This window comes from Tympanuchus pallidicinctus, unplaced genomic scaffold (assembly GCF_026119805.1).
Source record: "Tympanuchus pallidicinctus isolate F22 unplaced genomic scaffold, pur_lepc_1.0 scaffold1, whole genome shotgun sequence".
Taxonomy (NCBI): Eukaryota; Metazoa; Chordata; class Aves; order Galliformes; family Phasianidae; genus Tympanuchus; species Tympanuchus pallidicinctus.
In genome coordinates this window covers 25,202,260-25,222,969 of record NW_026294618.1, presented here as the reverse complement: position 1 = coordinate 25,222,969, position 20,710 = coordinate 25,202,260, and the positions used below count along the sequence as shown (strand labels likewise).

At 36.7% G+C, this 20,710-nt stretch overlaps 1 protein-coding gene across 2 annotated transcripts in view; it reads left to right on the top strand.

Moving 5' to 3' along the window:
* Positions 1 to 20,710, top strand: part of EYS (eyes shut homolog) — a 320,477-nt gene that overhangs the window by 261,440 nt on the left and 38,327 nt on the right. For both annotated transcript variants that reach the window (XM_052700892.1, XM_052700902.1), the window contains exon 11: positions 16,039 to 16,211. In XM_052700892.1, the coding sequence (XP_052556852.1) occupies positions 16,039 to 16,211 (173 nt within the window). The remainder of the gene's footprint in view (positions 1 to 16,038; positions 16,212 to 20,710) is intronic.

The window sequence follows — 20,710 nt, the reverse complement described above, 5'->3', positions numbered from 1 at the left end:
TAATTTGCAGGGCACCATTACCCCACATTGTTTTCATATCTTAGTCTCTCGTCTCAGAAAGGAGAACAATGAATTAGAGAAATTCAGGGGGAAAAAAGGGCAACAAAGATGACTGAAGAACTGGAATGTCTCCATTCAATAAATGACTAGCCTCAGATTTTCCAGTGCATAAGAGATATTCAAAGACCATTATGAAGGAAGCCAACAACATTAGGAGAGACATCATGAAAGCAAATAGACAATAACTGTTCATCTAGTGGAAAATTGTGTGCATCCCATTAAGCAAGGAGACAAATTCAAACCAAGCAGAGTTAGATATTTAGATAACTTTTCATGCGTTAAGCTGTGAAACTGCCACACCATTAAGCTGTTCAAAGGAGGTATATCTGTAGAGAAAATGATTAGCCATTTTCACAGAGAAGAAAAAAGTTCTATTAAGAACTGTAAAACATGAGAATAGCCCAGGTCGCAAGATGATGAATGTCACCTTACTTTACAGCAGTCCTCTTCTGTGACATGCCAGCGCCGTCCATTGTCTGAGATAGGATACTGGCACACTTGTGCGTTGATCTAACCTGGGGTATTTACGTAGCTGGTTAAACACTGCTGAATTTTCTTCTCTGCAAGTCAGTGCAGTTTGCTGCTTCACCGGCTTAAAACTCTTGAGACAGTAACAAATTACTTTTAGATGCTCTTGATCATAGGCACTGGACACACCTATCGTCCATTGTAGATCAGCCAGTCCAGAACTCGACCTATTTTGCAAAATAGCAGAGCCAACTCTGACTCTGAATGCTCTGAAATACCCTAGCAGATACCGCCTTCTTCTCAAAGCCAGTATCTCTAGGTATCACAAGAGGCCCCACCAGAATCAAACACCTAGTGTGCTCCAGACCTTCCTCTTGGGTCTTGCCCTTTGATGTTTTTCAAACACTTATTCTGTGAAGATCACCAATGTTAAGTGAGTGTAAGAGTTACTTGATGATGATTCATGTTCCTTGTGTCAGATTCATCCCCTGACAGTGCTCAGCTTGCCTGCCTTGCAGTCCTTTCTGTCCCTAAATTTCAAGGACTTCACTAGTCTGCCTGAAATGCCTCTGCATATTTAGCTGTGCTGCTAAAGCCCCCACTTTGTGTCAGCATCAAGGATGTATTCACAGGGCTTATGCTGCCTCCAGGGGGGTGGGTTATCTGTATTTGCCATCACAGACCCTGAAAAAAAAGCCTACTGTGCTTTGTACACTAGTAGGGAAAGAATCAAAAATCAAAAAGTATGAAAGCCCTTTAGGATATGCAGGAACTATCTATTTCTTGATTAAATGCATTGTAGCCATCTTGTCCCATAAACCTCGACCTGCTGGTGAACTCACTCTGACAAATGTTTGTTGTTATCAAAATGGGGAAGAACTGCAGGAAGTTAATGTCCCTTGCAATGTCTAGATTTTCCAGTCTTTGGGCCACATTATTCCTCCTTCACTGGCACATCAAAAACAAATTCCTCCAGAATAAATGTGTGCATTTCTTGCTACAATAACTCACAGGTCCATTTGAGATTTGTTACATAACCTAGTGAGGGCAGTTGATGCTGGCCAGCAAGTGAGCTCCCACCCTGTTGTTCATTCACTTGCCTCAAGCAGGATAAGAGAGAACTAGGAGGACTAAAGCAAAAAATCTCATGGGTTGAGATAAAGACTGCTTTATAAGCAAAAGGAGAGAAGAAACAAAAGGAAAAAGAAAAAAATAGATGCAAATTTATCCACTCACCATCATGGACTAATGGCCAAGGCAGTTCCTGAGCAGTAGTACCTTCGGGAAAATTCCCCTTGCCCAGTTTTTCAGCTTGTCATGATGTTTTTTGGTGTGGAACATAGTCAGTGATCCACCTTAGTCAATTCAGGTCAGCAGTCCTACAGTGTCCCTCCCTAGCCTCTTGTCTGTCCCCTGCCTAAGTGCTGGGGTGTGGAAAGAAACAGAGAAAACTATGCAGCTGGATGTTTTGGTCTGCTTAGTTGCCAGTCTAAAAGCTAGCAGCCAAGGATGCTCTGGATAAAACTAACTCCATCCCAGCCAGCGCCAGTGCATCTAACTGGAAAAAGTGTGGAGAGCCTGGTTGTCTGTGTTGTGATCTGTGAACTGTCCTCTAGATGACACTTGAAGAATGGAACAGTGTACAAATCATAAATAATGTCAGCTTCTTCCTGTCTTGTGGCTTATTTAGGATTTAGAGAGAGTGTGCCCTTACTGTTTGTTGTTTAACAGCAGTTGGCTTCTTATGGGGAAATGAGAGACTGGGAACAAATGAAGAATAAACTGATTCCAGTTTAACACAAGGGACCTAGCCAGTCCTGCAAGTGCTAGTTCCCAAAGGGAAAAAAAAAAAAAAAAAAAAAAAAAACAACAAACAAACAAAAAAAACCAACAACTTCATCCTTTTCAAACTTTGTATAAAATTCAACTCACTCAGAAGAAAATTAAAATACCATAGGGAACCTGCATTAGCAGGAGGTTGGACTAGATGATCTCCAGAGATCCCTTTCAGCCCTTATGGTTATGTGATTCTGAAAACTAGTATATTTTCTAAAATCTGTAAGGCAGAAACATCTCATTGGTGTGAAATATTTGCAGTATTAGAAGTCTTGTGATAATTGCAGGAAAATAATTCTAGAAATTAGCTTTAAAAATATCAGAATACCTAACGCAAAGCAGTTCCTGGGGGAAAAATCATCTCATTCTTCTGTTTTGCTGCCAAATGTAATGAAGCACAATATCTAGGCTTTGCACTTTTTCCCTCTTTTCTCTTAGGCAGTAATACTTCTAAAATTCTTAACTGTGGAGACGTTGCCAGAGTAGCAATACATATAGTTTGTGTCTTTGCTACCCTGTACTGCTTGGAGTGAGGGGATGCAACCCAGTCTTGGTGGATTCTGGCCACAAGGCAAGGCTTGGAAGCAAAAAGCTTCATTTTCAAGAGCACATGCCTTGTAAGGTAAAAGGGAGTATGGCTTTGTTTGTCTGTCTGTAGGAAGAAAGAGGTTTGAGGTTCTTACATGAGTTAGGAAGGCACACGCTCAAGTGCATGTCACCAGTTCCTTTTTGTATCTCAGAAAAGGAAAGGTATACGACAAGGCCTGATGGACCCCAGCTCTTGCTGTGAGATCACTCATTCCCATTTATAGTTGAGAACACAGCTGTTGGTCTTCCGAGCCACTGTGAACACTGTGCTAATTTCTTCTGGGGCCGTGGGACGAATTTTTTTTTTTTCTTGTCATCAGGATGGATTCCAGTGTATGATATGGTGCTTTCTTGCAGTCTCTCGAGTGGATCTGGGAAATATCTGCTGCTGAAATGTGACAGGTGGTAGCAACGTACTGCAGGTTGTGTTCTGCAGAGCTGTACTGCCTGGCAGGCAGGAGCACTCAGTGACTGGCAGTGCAAAATGTGTGCTGAAATGATGATGAATGGAGGAGGTGGCTTTTTAATAGCTTGGGTAGTAAGAGGACAATGCCTTTTCTCCAGGATACTTAACCTTCATAAAACAGGACACAGCGCTATTTCAGGCAGCTGCTTAAGAAGGAGGGAGGCACACTGCTGGCCGTGCCCTGGCAGGTGGTGCAAAGGAGTGATTTGTGACTGATGAATGACTCGTGATCCTGTGTGGTTTGTGCTGGGTGATTTTTAGATGAATTCACAAGGCTAGTGCTCCTTGCATCTTGCTGCATTGCAAAAACAACACAACGCGGCTATGTATGCAAAAAGAAACATGATAAATAACAGAGTATTAAAGAAGCCCCACAAAAGCTCCTCTCTGAAATTTTAGATTTGTGCAATTTTATGTAAAATAGATTGGCTTGTGTGTTTGGAGCATAACCACACTAATTATAGTATAACATAATATATATATTATAATATACACATATATTATATATAATTTATAATAATAAAATAACAGAGAAAAATCTGACTCTTAGACAAAATAGACAAATTACCAAAATCCTAGTTATAATTGTGTCTATTGTAGGAGTATATTGTATATAATATTATTCTCTATTATATATATTATTGCAGGGTTTTTTTAAGCTGTGCCAACCACTTTGTATAATGTATCTTCAAATATTTCTTATAAATTTTACTTGGAAAGCTTCAAATAATCTTTGTTTACTAAGTGTCTTTATAGTATCTCCTTACTGCTTTTATTTCAGATATTCTTTTTGTGCCTGAGTTAGTCTTTAATAGAAACGGTGTAATTAATGCCATATATAAGCATTGTACTGCATAAGAATGCTTTTAGCAGTAAAAAATTCTACCTTCCTTAAAGCATCAGACACTACACGGTACTCTCTCTGCACAAGTGATGCTGCCATAGCTACCACCTGTGGAGCTAAACAATTATAGCAGAAGAAAAGCTCACCATAGAAACACTGATGAATAACTCCATTCTTCCAGTACTGCAATTTCTGGTCTAGCATAAATCCAACTGCTGGAACATGGGACACACATAAAAGATACCTTGGCATAAACAGTGCTTTGGTTTATACTAGCAGACATAGAATTATATTACACACAGAAAATACATTTAAAGGTAGCCATCCGAGTTATAGGAATTTCTGCCAGAAAAGATTTTAGGCACTGCAGAACCTTAAAGAACTGAAATCTTTTTACAACTGCAACACAGGCTGCTCTTTTTCTGCTTTCTTTACAATCACAATACAGATAAGTTATTTTGTGTTCAATTGCCTTCGCAGAAATCACTGCCAGAAATCCTCTTCCCAGAAATACCATTGTGACCTGAATATTATTGCAGTGTGACAAATTAAAAGATCAGGAGTATTAACATATTTAAAAACAGCTCAGTCACGGATCTCTTTGGCAACTTAAAAAAGAAATGGCAGTGTAAGTACAGAAGGAAAGTGAGATTTTAAAAGAATTTGCTCATCGAATATGCAAATTAACTATAATTGCTGATTACATATTTTAAGTAATCCAGTAGTTGAATGATTATAGAATCATAGAATCACAGAATTGCTCAGGTTGGAAAAGGCCTTGAAGATCATCGAGCTCAACCACAACCTAACCATACTACCCTAACTCTAACAACCCTCTGCTAAATCATGTCTAAATCATGCCACCACATCCAAATGGTTTTTAAACACATCCAGAGATGATTATGAATCGATCTTAAACATTCTAAGTGATATTAATAATGTCATGGTTTCAGAAATCAAATTAAAAAAATCACAATGAAGACAAATGGAAGACATTATTTGTTGACAATATATTGCTTGCTACTTCTCTACCAAGGAATGTACCTCAGTTTATTACACAGATTATATATCACAGAGATTGAAATTCAGTTATAGCTGTGCCTCAGAATGAATTCCAACATTCTCGAAGCCTTTTTTTATATCCAACACACACAAATTGTTTACTGGCTGTGTGTACAAATACAATGGTTTTTATTTTGTTTTTGAAGTCATTTGATTAGTAGCACATTCTGACATGTAGCAACATATTTCTGTGCATCAACCTCTGAAGCCCTTGAGTAAAAACAAAACTCTTTATTATTTTGGAGGTCCAGGATGCGCATCAAAAAATTCATCTGTTTTACAAGCTTCTGTAGTTGCTAAGTGGTTACATGGAGATCTTTGTCTGCATTAATGCTTCTGCTACTGTGCTGAAGATTATGATCCTCTTGAAAGCAGTCATCCGGTTTAGACACAAACAGAACATTCACACAGTGGTCTGATGCTTCAGCAAGTTTAAAACTATTGTGTTGGAGATTAAGTCAAAAGTTGGAGTTTTGAGAGAATCATATTCTTTGTTTGGAACTATTCAGTTTTGGGAGGACCTCAACTCCAGAAAACTGCCTTTCAGTCCTGAACCTCTTCTGAAGGCTTCCCAAAGCACATGAGAAAATGGAATAGGTTGATAAAGAATTTTTTTCTTGTTTGTTAAATAATTGTATGATTTATTTGGCTAGCACATTGTTGTGTATTTTTTATCTGCAATCTATCTTATGATTCTACTGTAAGTTGTGTTACAGTCTTAAATAACTTTTAGACTCCTTGCCATGTTCTAATTTAGTCTTTTGGTACAGGAGTGCCTCAGAAGCATTTTTCACCTTCTCTTCAGAAGTGTAGAACTTTGTAACTAGCAAAGTGAAAGAATATTTTCCTCTGGACCAAGAATAATCAATAGGGATTAGCCCCTGCCTCTGATCAGAGAAATGACAAAAATAGAACTGAAGTTCTAGTTGGCATACCTGGATAATCTTTGCTTTTTGTCAATGAATTATTAATATCAAAGCATAAGAAATCCAGAAGTAGGAAATGGCCTTCTTTTAAGTATCCCAAAATTGTGTTTCTGTTCATAATTATGCCTTTTTTTACTACCATCTACATCCAAAACTACGACTTTTCAAGAGCACCGCAGATTTCAGTTGAGTTATCCTGATTTAGTCAACTGAGCCAGTAAGTCTGGGAAAACTTCATGCATCTATTGCCATTAGCAAGTTGTTGTGTGCCCAGAAGCAGGATGTTTAACTTCTCTCCCCAGGCTATTAGCTGAACTGTTGGGAAAGCTCACTACCTCTGTTTTCCTGATGGGAGCATTGATATCAAAGGAAGAAATGGCTTAATATTTCAGCAGATATGGATTTGGTACCTATGCTTGTTATAAATTGACTGAAGAAACTGAATAGAAAGGGTTAAAAAGTATTCTTTCTGCTAGTTGTATTACCTCTCTGTCTTAACTTTTTCATGCATTTGTTCTTTCTTAGGCAGTCTCGCTGTCGTTATGTGGTAACTTTGAAATAACCACAAGGCATTACAGTTCCTTCAGTGCTCTTTTCTATTGATACACATAGGGCATGCCTATAAAGTAAAACAGAGAATGACTGTAGAAAAGGCACAGCAAAGATAGTTTATGTGAAGATAGAATGAGTAGCAATGTCCATACATGATAGTAAACTGAGTACATCCCCGGCTTTCTTGTAGATATTAGCAGTTAGGATGAAAGCATTCAGCTGTGTTTTCACTACTGCTGGTATCTGTGCTAATTAGATTAAAGTCTGTCTGCATTACTGTAGCCTGGTATGTCATCCAGCGATGCTAATTTTCAAGAATGGAACAAGCCTAATGGTTGCAGTTCATGCATGTTTAAAAAATGTCAACACAATGTTTTAAAGCATTTGATTTCACAGGTTTTAGGGCACCTTATACCCTTCGTATTTCATAGCCATCATCCAGGAATGTGTGAAATTCAGAGCTGAGGCAGCAATCAAAGTGTAAGGTCAACCTACAAGACAGAACAACTCAAGCTGTTGATAAAAACTGTATTGTAAAAAAAACGAAAGCACACTGTGACTGCTAACTTCAATCAGTGTTGTCAATAGTGCTGGTACTCAGCCCTTCTCCTGCACTTCTTATGTTCAATTACTTGTAGAAACTTAAGCAATTAATCCCCGTAAGAGGCTTGTGCAGCCTACTACATGTTCTCTCAAATTTTCAGTAGGATAAAAATGTGTTAGACAGGTGAAGGTTTGCACCTTCAAATGTGCTTATGTTCCTGACTGGATTTTGTTTTCAGTTCTTTTGACCTACCTTTGATATCATTTAAAGAGATAGCTTTATCTGAATTATTGTGTATATTCTGATAAAGCATGAGCATGAGGAAACTGGGAAGTTTTCCTTAACACCATACAGTTCAGTTAATATATAAAAATAAATCACGTGCTGCAGGGACTTTCTGCAACTTCTGAAAGCTGATTGCACCCCAAGGAAAGGACACACAAGGAAACGTTGCTGTACCTTTCTTTGACTACAGATGGTACAGAAAGACACTTGGAGTAGTGCAAGGTATTAAGAGAATCTCAAGCAGCGTGGAAGAATGAGACAAGCAGAGGCTGGACATCCAAAAGCTTTGTGAGATACTTTGTTTTGGAAGTCATAAAAACATTATTTTATTGTTTTGGAAAGTCTTCATACTGTACACGATGTAAGTGTGCAATGCAATGCCTGACAAGGCCAACTTTACTATTCTTAGAGATTTGGTGTGTTTTGTATTATTTTTTTTTCTTTTCCTGGACTTTGGGAAAGGCCTGTGAGTTGCTTTTACAGAAGCTTATGTTCCATGCTTAAAGTGTAATTAGATGTATCACAGGATCCTAGAATCATAGAATCCTTACAGTTGGAAGGGACATTTCAAGGTTATCTAGTCCAGCTCCCCTGCAATGAACAGGAATATCCACAGCTAGATCAGTTGCTCAGGGTCAGATCCAGCCTCATCATGAAAATCTGCAGGGGGGGGCATCCGTCACATCCTTGAGTAAGCTGTTCCAATGTCTCACCATCCTCACTATAAAAGACTTTTTCCCTATATCCAACCTAAATGTACCCTCTTTGAGCTTGAAGTCATTTCTCCTTGTTCTATCACCATAGACACTGCTAAAGAGTCTCTCCCCCTCTTTCCTGTATTCTCCTTTAGATACTGAATGTCTCTCCTGTTATGAAAAATATTGTCAAGCTGAAATAAGAATTAACTCTAGACTTTATTTCCCACTATAAATGAGGAGATTTCTGAATCTCACAACTTCCCATTTCAGTTGCTTCTGAGTTATAAATATCATGTGATTGCTGATGAATTATCAGCACCTTTGTTACTGCCATCTGAAGGCTTCACAAAGCTTTTTGGGTACTTAGCAGTATCCTTATTTCAGTTTTCCAGGCGTTATCTATATTAAGCTAAAGCTCTTCTCAGTCAAAGAAGCCACAGATGGAAAAGGCAGAGTCACCTGAGTTGCCTTCTGAGGCATATAAATTCATTTGGTCATTTATAAGGGTGCTTAGGATGCTTATTTATCATATTTGTGCCAATCCCAGAATTTTCATTAACTGAACACCTTTCATAAACACTGAAATTTTCAAAAATATGTCAGTTCCTGGTATCATTCACATATCACCTCAAGATTCATAATAGATCCAAATTCAGGTGTTAATAGACATGAGCACAGCCCACAATGTTCTATGGTGCTGGTGTTTGGGAATCTGCTATGTCCTATGCTATGTATGTAGTGATTTACTCCATTAGACCAGGAGCATGAAGAAATCTTTTCCATAGGCAAATGATTTTTGGATGTATTTCAAGTTAAACTTCAGTCAGTTATTTCAAAGAATAAGTTAATGTACAGGCAATGTCTTATACTTCTGTCACGATTGATTAGGTCATTGAAGAATTTCATATACATTAACTACACCATGGAATAGTAAAAGAAAAATGCATTATAATGTATGTAATGTATGTAAAATACTTTGTTTAATATATGTTTGTTGTTTAAGCATGATGTGTAGGCAGAAGGAACTTTTCACTAGACACAGTGCAAATGCAGAATATTTGTCTGCAAGTGCTTTCTGTTTTGAGGTGTAATTCAAAGCTTGACCTACTCTTTTCTACTAGTTCCTGGCTTTCAGCCTTATGCATAGACCAGGCCTATAAGAAAATACCAATGTTGAATTACTTACAAATAAAAACATTTTTAAATAATGGTACAAAGGATAATGAGTGCTAAAAAGATAAAAAGAAAATGCAGTGCCACTGATCACTAAATCTTCAAACTGCTAGAAGAACCAGGGTCACCACAATGAAGAGGTGGTTATGAAACCTTCTTTCCATTAGTTGAACTCAGAATGGCTTGGGTAGCATTTGTGTAAACAAAAACCTATTTTAGAAACAGAAAATACTGCTGGGAAGAAACTGAGAAAGTGTAATGAAAATTGGATTTACATAAACTGTTTCACAGTATACTGTTTTTAGATTTAGATTACAATCATTTCAAAACTATTATATTGTGAATTTAAAGTAAACGTTATTATTTTAAAAACAATTCACAATTTTGTTCTTCAACATTGTGATTATCCATCTCCTCAAGATCAGCGTAGCAAACTACTGTTGCTATGTGAGGAAACTGAAATCTCTTAAATGACTAAATTACATAGTTCTACAACCTATAAATTCATCTAACATTTCAGTAATGAATGCTTCTGTGCTAAAAAATTGTTTTAATATTCTAACAGAAATGAGTAATAGTATACAAAGCTTCTTTAAGGAATACAGAGCAAGAAGCAATATGCTACATGCAAATGATCAGCGTTACTGTTCTGGATACAGCACTGATGAATCTGATTGCAAGGAGTAAATATGTTGATGCAAAACTGTTTGTGGCAATTGCTGGGAGCAATTGCTGGGAGCAATTGCAAACTTGCTGTCATAGACGAATTATGAGAGATCTGCAAAGGACAAATAGAAGTTAGGCAGTGTTTTCATGAGTTAGAGATCTAGCTCCCACTTCATGTTGATGAAAATGTTGATATGTTTACCTGGCCATTTTTCATGAAGTGCTGTTTTCTTATTATCAATTTAATCATCCTTTCAGCGTTTTTTAATTTTTCATTTCATTTTCATAAATATCTTGTAACAAATAATAACATCTATTTACAATTCTTATGCAACCGAAAGACAGAAAACAACTGAGAAATCCCAGAAAACTGGAGAAGGGTAATTACAGCCTCAGAGCACTTGCCTGACAGATCCTATTCCTCTTCTGAGATGTGGCCAGGGAATGAATTGCTTCCCACATACACTCTTACCGTCAACCATTGTCTGCTCTACATTTTGCTGAGAGATCTATTACCATCCACCACTATGCTATAGGTGTCCAAAAGTGCTTGGTAACACAACTGTATATCCTCTCATGTGACAGTACTGATGGCAATTGCCACATCATGGGGCTTCCTGTGCATCCAGCAGATTAATGGATGCCTTCACATGATGGGGATAAAGAAGTTTTATAGAAGAATCCATAAGAGGCATCATGGTCCTGAAAAGTTGAATACAGCGTTGAATACAGAGTACAGTGTTAGCTATTTGGATGAGTACAGTTTAAAATAACTTTTAGCAGGCCTAGATTTCTGAAAATAATGACATCTTCACAGCTCCCAAATAGATATTCTGCCAAGAAGTAACAGTTCCTCCTCTTGCACCATTTCCATGACTCAAATGCAGTTGTTCCAAAGTGATAACCAACGCAAATACTACTTCAATGAACCTTCTAAAATTTAGGTAACATTTCAAGAGTAAATTCTTGTTCAGGCAAATTTGTATGCTTAGAAGTAGTAAGATTGAACAGATGCTTATTGTTGTTTGACTGGGATGGATTAAGCATCTGTTTAATTAAATTTCTTAATTAGATCCTATACATTTGGTTTTTGTTTGAGCTGAACTATTTTGTATGCAAAAGGCTCTTGTATATTGGCAGCCAGCAAAGAAGGTGCTGTAACTGTTTTGTTTCTCTTTTTCTCCTTCTTGAAGTGGAGCTGGAACCTTCCCACTTTAATGCTTTTCACCTGGATCAAAGTACTTGGAGGTAGAAGCTAAATGTGGGCTCGGCAGTAGAATCAGGCGCTGTTTATTCCATGCTTGAGCCAGCATAACTGAGTGTAAGCCTGCCTCAAACAAAATTCAAAGCAAAAGCTTTTTTCATGAGTGCACCCAAGCAATCTGGAAGTATTTTCCCTAGGAGTTTTCAAAAGCAATTTAGTTCACAAGTGATTTAAGCTTGGTTTAAAGAGAGCTTGTCAGTAGTTGTTTATATAAAGAGAAGCAGTTTAGAAAGTGCTTTCAGTGAAAGGAAAGGAAATTTAAGGTGAATCACCAGAGCTTGCAGAATAATAATTCCTGATAGCGGAAAAAAGATTCAAAACAGTAAAGCTAACAAAAGCACTCAGATCTAGAGAAGATACCATAATTGAGGCAACCTCAGTGAGAGTCCTAAAGCATCAGGAAAGCTGAATTGATTTTTTGGAGCTTTGTAATACCATGAAAGATTGGCAGTTATATAATATACAAGAAAATCACCTGCTGTGCAGAAGGAAGCAATGCTTCTTCTATCTATTGTCCTTTGATATTTTTAGTATTATTGATGAGATAGGGATATGCTTCTGGCTACAATGTGTTTCTGTGGACTTGGCTATTACACGAAGCTCTTAGATGAAGGTCTAATCACATTTACATTGTTCTAGCACTTTCTAGAGAGAGATTTTACAGCTCTTTACGTGAAATGTAAGTCAAATTAAACTGGTAAAATATGATGCTCCTTTAAGTTTCCATTATTTTTTTTAATGGCATTGATAATACATAATGGTAATAACTTGAAAATAAATGGAACCACATCTACTCTTTATTCACTGAAGCAGCCTGGGAAGCATTTCCCTCCAATTTCTTTATCTTTGTGTCAGTTAGCAGTAAAAAGAACCTGTGTTGTTAAGTACAAAAACTACTGTAACAAGTAGTTTTTGAAATTCTCACCTTAGTGCTGTCATGATTACAGAGTGTTGAGTGCATTTCCTTCCAGAAAGCCCTCTCACATGCGGCTACACAGATGGCAAGTACAGTGCTTTCAGAGGGGGTCACAGGACAGCTGAAGGCTCTGTGAGTAGTAGTATTCGCATTTTACAGATAAAGAATTCACAGGCCTATAGATTGTTCTGTGGAGAACCACACCATTGTATAACCATAATACAAGTAATGTCTGTGATACCTTGTACAAAGTTAATATTGTTTTCAAATAGATATTTAGTTTTAAAGTCAAAACTGTGGTTAAATACTGTAGTGACTGCATTATCACAGGTTGTGTATTTTTATAATCCTATTTCTTCTGAATTGTGCAACATAAGAAAAAAAAAAATAGCTATCAAAACCAGTGTTGTTGTCCCAAAGGTGTCACTGATATGAAACTTGAATTTTATTAAAACTGAGCATTGATGTCAAGTAATGACCAAAGTGGAAGAAGTTATGTTATTGAATTACTGGTATCATGTCACACAATGCAAGTATTTCTTGATTTTCTTTCTGAGCTAAAGTCTAGTCCAAAAATCAAAATAAAATTTTCACATGGGAAATGTTAATGAAAAGTGTATACCTTACCATTTCAGAAGAGGACTGTAAAAAGATGGAAAAACAGTTCATCCTCTCTACACTTGTTTGTTCATATCCCATAAGGCTGGTGATGTGAGGTGATGGTGCCCTAGGAGTATTGTACCTGTCTCTTCTACTCAATTTCTACAGTATTTCTGTCTCTGCTCTCTTTTTCTCTTATTGTTTGTGACATTCCTGCTTCAAATGATGGTGGATGGTTGACTTTTTTTTATTTTATCTACTTCAGGACTTTGCCCTGCTTAAAATCTGTGACTTTTTTGGATATGTACTACATCATGGCAACTTAGTTTTTCTTTTTGATGGCTTATAAATCTGTATCTGTATTAACAGATAATGTATCTCAATAGGAGTAGATTTACAGGACAAATGGGGTAGTGCTGAGGACCCAGCATCCTTACTGCTCATCATTTCAAGCATCTTTAACTCATACTGGATCTGGTCTCACCCCATGAAATGGATGCCCGTTAGCAGCTGCAGTACCTGAGGTGTGAGACAGACTTTTGGTTTAGGCTCATCTGAAATTGAGTTCATGCACTCTCGAGACCACTCTGTAATGTGAACTAGGGCATTTCAAATGGGCATGACAAGGAGGTTTGCTTCTAAATCACGCTCTGATTCTGAACTGAAACACCAATATAGACACTGAACACATTTCAGCAGAACGTTCTAATTACATTTCCAATTTTGTAGGCTCAAAATTCTGGTATTTTCCACATTTTTTTCTGAGGAGCAATATGCACTTTCTTTAGCCCATATCTGTAATTATCAAAATACTTTTTCTCTGAGTCATTCACAGTACACAATGTAGGCAAAAAAAATTACTACTATTCCCATTTGCTGTCCCTTTTCATTCGCTTCATGCATTTATGAAAATTAGCAGGATACCGTGAAATTGTTAAACTCACTTGGGAAGAGAGAAGCTCTCTCATCATTCAAGCGTTTTTGTGCTCCTTCCAGCTGAAATTAACTCGGTAAAATATAAGAAACCTTATCCTTTTCAATACCAAGTACAGCAACAGACTGTTTGAGAGAGAATAATAAGCCATTTGGGACTTTGTATTTCAGTATACTAATTACTGTGAATTGGTTGTAATATTTTTTTTGCATGTGATTAACTATTATATTTTCAAGTTCTTGTGTTAGTTTGGAGAACTTTTCAAAGATCGTTTTCTTTGCCTCATTGGAATTCATCCTTCTTTGTTATTAGGGCATTATCATAACAACATTAGGACATTTCTCCTTTTTGTAAAAATAAATTTGTCACAATATTTTGAGTCATGTTATTTTTGGTCTGCTGTTACACTGAAAATAAGACCACAGAATGAATAGCCAATATTGATATATGTAGCTCAATAGAACAGTTGATGAAAATGGTTTATTGAAAGTCTGTATTTTGGTAGTCAGCAGCAATGATCTTTCTTCTCTTCTATTTAAAAAAAATACATATATATATATATACACACAAAAAAAAAAAAAAAAAAAAACAACAACAATTGCACATAGAAACTAATTTTAGAGAAGATCATCACTGTCAATTGTGGATTTCCAGGAAGAATTCAGTGTATTGTTGCTTTTTTAATTAACTTAACTGTGTAATGTTGACATTGAAACAGCAGAAAACAGGCTTTTCAATGCTGCACAAACTAAGTCGACCCAGTATCTCATTTACATTCCTGTCCTGGTGTCTGCAGCAGATCTATAAATAGAATAGGCTACACATAGAAATTTATTATTGCAGCTGATAGCAATTTTCTTTTCCAAAGGTGTCTGGAGGCATTATTCATGAGATTCATTCTGGTAGACTTTCCAGCTGAGATTCTCTCTTCCCAGAACTGCGGGTGGTCAGTTTAGAAATATACCAATCAACTGCTATGCACAGGCTGTCAGAAGGTTTACTTATTTCCTTTTTAAAAAATGCAGCAGTTCTGTCTGCTCCAGATTATTTTCTTTAACCTGATTGCATGGATATTATAAGCTATGGACACATTTTTTAAAAATCACATTTATTTGACATTTCATCATTGAAATTCCTAATGATTACGCTATTATCAGGAAAAACATAATGGCTGTGGTTTAGCATAGCTCACATCATTTCTTTTGCATTCATACCCACAGGCACATGTGACCTTATCAAGTATAAGGCAGACATGTTTCTGCTCAGTGCAGAAGATATGTAGTAATCACATAAACTGACCTATCTGCCTGTTCTCTGATTTCAGATATAAAACAGGGAGGGAATAAAATAAAGCCTTTAATGAAATTACATTTATAGTAAGTGGTAGATAGGAATGCCTTACAATCCTGGTTTTCCTATCTGATTTTTTGTTTTGGACCATATTTGCCCTTTTCCTGTCTTTGTACACTAGAGAGTTAATTACTGAAAACAGAATATGCGCATTCTTACCCTTGGGACTGATTACAGTTGATTTTCTTCCTGGTCTATGCTAATACTTTTTCCGTATTTGAGAGCACAGGTACGCAAAAGCAAAGATATTACCTCTTTACTCTGGTTCAATTCCAGTAGTGGAATAGTGGAATATATATACACTGTAAGTATTCATATTTCAGCTTTCCTTTACATTCTGTTGTATTGTCAAGAGCTATAGGTAATGCTTGAATGTACAAATGATGCTTCCATTTGCGAAGTAAACTGGAACCTTTATGTTTTTGTTCTTTCTTCCTTTCCTTTTTTTTGAGACATGATAGAAGAGCTATTTTTCTGTAGCTTTTATTTCAACCTTTTATAAAAGGAGCAGTACAATTTGCTATTGCCACACATCATAAAAGCCATATATTTTACCAAGAAAGATGAATTGAAATATAAAATTAAACAAAAAATAATTTGTCAACTAGTGTGACACAGAAAACATTCTGGCATCTCTAGTGCCATATACATAAACAAACAAGCAAATAAAAGTTAGGAGAGTGAAACCAAAGCAATGTATTACAAGCACAAGTCAAACATCACTGGTTTCCTTTGAGAACAAAACCCACTCTTTTTAAAGTGTGTCTTGATACTTATACATTTTGTTTTGTTTTTAACTTTGCCAGTGATGCAGAAAATTGGTTTTGTGAATGCCCTAAACTCTACTCAGGAAGACTGTGCCAGTTCATGACTTGTGATGAAAGTCCATGTGGAAATGGTGCTACATGTTTTCCGAAGTCCAGGCAAGACGTTGTTTGTCTTTGTCCGTATGGAAGGTCTGGCATCCTCTGCAATGATGGTAAGAATGATGCTCTTTAGTGTGCATTAGTCATATTTTCTATCATTTGTGGAAGCTGTGGCAAGAAACAAGTCATGGAAACACAGAATTGCAGGGGGTGGGACCTCAGGAGATCATTGAGTACAATTCCTTTGCCAAAGCAGGTACCCTACAATATGTTGCACAGGTAGGCGTCCAGACAGGTCTTGAATATGTCCATAGGAGGAGACTCCACAGCCACTCTGGGCAACTTGTTCCATTGCTCTCAAAATCAAATGTTTTGAAGGCAAAACACTGTAAGTGACCACTTCGACAACCTCCTCAATTTTCCTATTGCCTGTAAACACAGCACAACACAAAGTGCAGTCCCAAGCAAAGAACATCTGAATTGAGCACTCTTTCTTCATGTTGTTTTACAAAGGCATCATCCAGAGAGACAAAAAGATCAGAGAAGCTGAGAGTAGACAAGCCAGGAAATACTAGGTAGTGGCTGATGTTTCAGTAATTTACCTTAAGAGAAGCTGACAAAGATATATGAGTGAAGTACTCCTTTGGAGAAAACATTTTCTCCTGTAGTTTGACTTTTGCTGTACTTAGGGAATTGTGACATTTTGTACATGAAAGAAGTGTATAAAAAGTACTTTCTGGATTGTAAAAATACTGCCAGATGCTAAAATTTGATTAATTCCTTGGATCAAAAAGAAAAACAGATTAAATGTAACCAAGTGCTTGCTATGAATAGAAGACAGGATGAAGAAAAACTATTGAAGATAAGCAAATAGGTCATCTGACTATTATCAAATGAAGGTTTTTTATTGATTTCATATTTATTATAATGATTGTTATAGGTCAGAATTTCTTGTGTATTAACATCCAAGGTATTCTTTTCCCTGACACTGAATGAAGCAACAAGAAACGGCAGAAAAATCTGCATATAGAAAATAATAGCTGATTCTGAGATGATTCAGCAGTGCATTTAAATTTCCTTTCAAAATTAATAATTTTATGTAAAATAGTGTTCAGGTCAGATCAAAGGGCAACACTGTCTTTTTCTTTTTACCATAAACATTTACCTCATTTAAAATTTATATAAGAAGAAATTTCCAATAATAAATTACTAAACGCGCTTACGTTGTCATGAAACTGCCTATTAAAACTTTAAAACCCTCTTTCTTTGCTGACAGCAAGTTCAGAGCCTACCATCCTATATGTCAGGCTAGGAATGTTTCTGTCATCTACCTACCTCAGTTTACACCTGTCTACACTGAATATCATCTCGTGCTTTTTCCCCATAGTCCTTCAGCAAGGCTTTTCCACAGCTCTCTGTAGTCAGACGTCTCTAGTCTGAAGTGAGAGGAAGTACACAGATTCATGAGTTTTTCTGGACTACAAACCTGAAGGATGTGAAAGCATAGAATGGATTTTTATTTAGGATGAATATTTATTTAGGTGGAACTTTTTATTTTTATTAAGTGTTTTTTATTAATAATTATTAATTTAATAAAAATCCACTTAATAATTTTTATTTTTTATTAAGTGGAAAGGGAAAACTCTCTCTGAATCATTACTGTAAGAAAAATGGGGAAGAAAAAACAAGCCGATAGAACAGAGTGTGCATCTATCAGGGTCTTAAAGACCATTAGGTGAAAAATTATTGAAATATGGAAAAGCCTTCTATTGAATTTGTGTCTCAAGAGTTTAGAAGTGAGCACAGGTAGAAATTTTGTTAAGCTAAACATTACTCTGAAAGTTAAAATGAGCTGCGAAAGATCTTTTTATCACATAAGCTCAAAGTGAACAAAGAGGTAAGAAACAGTACCACAATGCAGTGCGTGCTGTGTGCAGCCTTATGGATAGCCCTGGCAGCCAAAGATGTACTTTTGTTTTTGCATCTGAAGATAATGATAGATTGCCTAATTACAGTGGTAGAACAATTTAAATTGTGTTAGAAGCCAATTTTAATTGTTCAAGAAAATGAGTGGCCCAGATAATACATTTATTAGAAAGAAATGGTCCATAAAACTTAAAAGGCTAGGAGCATGTATTTATAATGAATCTTCTGTTTCTCCTGTGAAGATTAGTAACCAAGTGCATGCTACATGCTGCTTTTAGTCTGAAACACAGAAGCCTTTTTCTCCCAACTATTTATCAAGTAATTGATTGTTCTCATCAGCAAAAATGTGCAAACCTTAGAGTGACTGTTTGTTAAAATGAATGTAACAAATGTACTAAATAGAACTGCAGATTCTTTACCAACGCTGCTTCTCCTACAGGTTATTTACAAAAGACAAAGTAAAAGTAACTCAAGTTGTAGACAGAAACACAGATGAGCCTTCTGCTTGCCCATGTTAGAGATCAAAATACCATCAGTTATGAGTTTAAAGACACAGTAAGAACAATATCAAACTTTACAATTATATAGGAGTAAGCGATGATAAAGCTGTGTCACTATTAGAGAGGGAAAAAAAAATGGCAGGGGTGAAAAATGTGACAATTTGTGGGATATGCACAGCATTCTAGAAGTGAGAAAACTACAAATGACAAACATGGCAGAAACTTATAGACAGACAATAACTTCAATGTAATATGGAAAAAGAAGACTAGTTTCTGGAACAAACAAGGACTTTCCTTCAGCTTCTGAAGCAGGTGAAGCATGCTGCAATCTAGTCACACTAGGAGCAATTGCTTTGTGTTTATTTTGGTTACATTATTCTTGTTCAGACTTCAAATAGAGGTTACTTAGGGCCACAGAGATAACAAAAGGCCTGAAGCACCTCTGTTATGTGGAAAGCCTGAGTGAACTGGGTCTGTTCAGCCTTGAGAAAAGAACTAATGATCTTATTAATGTTTATAGATACCTTGAGTGTGGGTGTCAAAGGGACACGGCCAATCTCTTTTCAGCTATCTGTGAGGTCAGGACAAGGGGAAATGGCCATAAACTAGTGGATAGGAAGTTCTGTACCAGTGTGCAAAGGAACTTCTTCACAGTGAGGGTGACGGAGCACTGAAACATGCTGCCCAGGGAGGTTGTGGATTCTCCTTCTCTGGAGATATTCAAGACACATCTGGACACGTACCTGTGCAGCCTGCTGTAGGGGGCCTGCTTTGCAGGAGGGCTGGATGTCCCTTCCAGCCCCTACCATTCTGTTACTCTGAGATTCCTTAAAACATTTTCATTTTTCTGTATATATAAGTAGTAAAGTTAATTATCTATCACTACACATCTTTTCTTGATTTTTCACTGTATAACCATGTTACTATGATTGTAATTTGACCATTATATGTGGAGCTCTCTCCCATGAAGCTACATAGCTATATGTAATGGGTCAGCATGAGGGGGTGACAATATGGGAAAACATGAATTCTAAATTGCAATTTCTTTAAGTCATTCTAATGTGAGCTGAACAAGCAAGGGACCTCAGCTGCTCTTCATATATCTTTTCCTCAAGGTCCTTCAGCATCTTTGTAGGGTCACCCTCTGAAGATTTTATGTCCTTCTTATCTTACGGTGCCCACACACCTGCAGACAGTGCTCAAGTTGAGTCCAGCAAGCAGAGAAGTGGGACAGCCACTTGTAGATGAGCTTTTAGCAGCTAGCAAGGGATTCTTGGTTTGCACAAGAGAGAAAAAAAAGAAAGAAAAGCCCACATTAAACAAATTTGCACCTGAAAGAAGAGCACAGCCACTTAGAAAAATGAAAACTAGAATATATTTAGCCCTGTACGTCATCAATATAAAATAATTTGGATCAGAGACCATGTCTGCTTGAGTGACTTGACTCAGACTCTGAAGTGACTGATGTTTTTGAAGATGTACTTAAAGGAATCCAGAGCATTTAAGCTGAATCTAGTTATTGAGCTGTGCCTTTTCAGCTGTTTTATGTTAAAAGATTGAAGATTCAAGGCCTCGTCTGATAAATTTTCTTTCACATTTAATTTAGTAAAAATTGGCTTGTACTATGTTTCTTGTGGATTATAAATGAAAGTGCCTGTACCCCCTCCTCCAGTAGTTAGGATCACGGTGGTGAATGAAAGTGTTTGCAAATAGCACCATTTCAGACCAAATGAACACACATTCTTCAACAGTGCTATGAGGTTGGTTTTTCCTGCATAGTGATTTTTAAATTACCACCTAGATATTTTTTTGTCTACTTTTAAAAGTTGGTGAGGAAGATACATCAGCAGTTTACTATGGAGACACATGAGGATCAGGTTAGAACAGGAATTGCTTGCCACCTGGAGAGATTTATCATTTCATAAGATCTCAATTTTAAATAAAAAATTAGAATCATAGAATCATAGAATAGCTCAGCTTTGAAAAGACCTTAACGATCATCAAGTCCAACAGCATCCATTGTAATGCTTCCTCCACCCAAAGGTGATGCTTGAGTTCAAATACATTCAAATCACCATACTTCAACTTTTAAGATTAAGAATTATAACCAAAAAAAAAAAAAAAAAGCTTATAAAAAACATGAAATACGAATGGTTTATTCACCAGGAATGGATATGAATACCTGG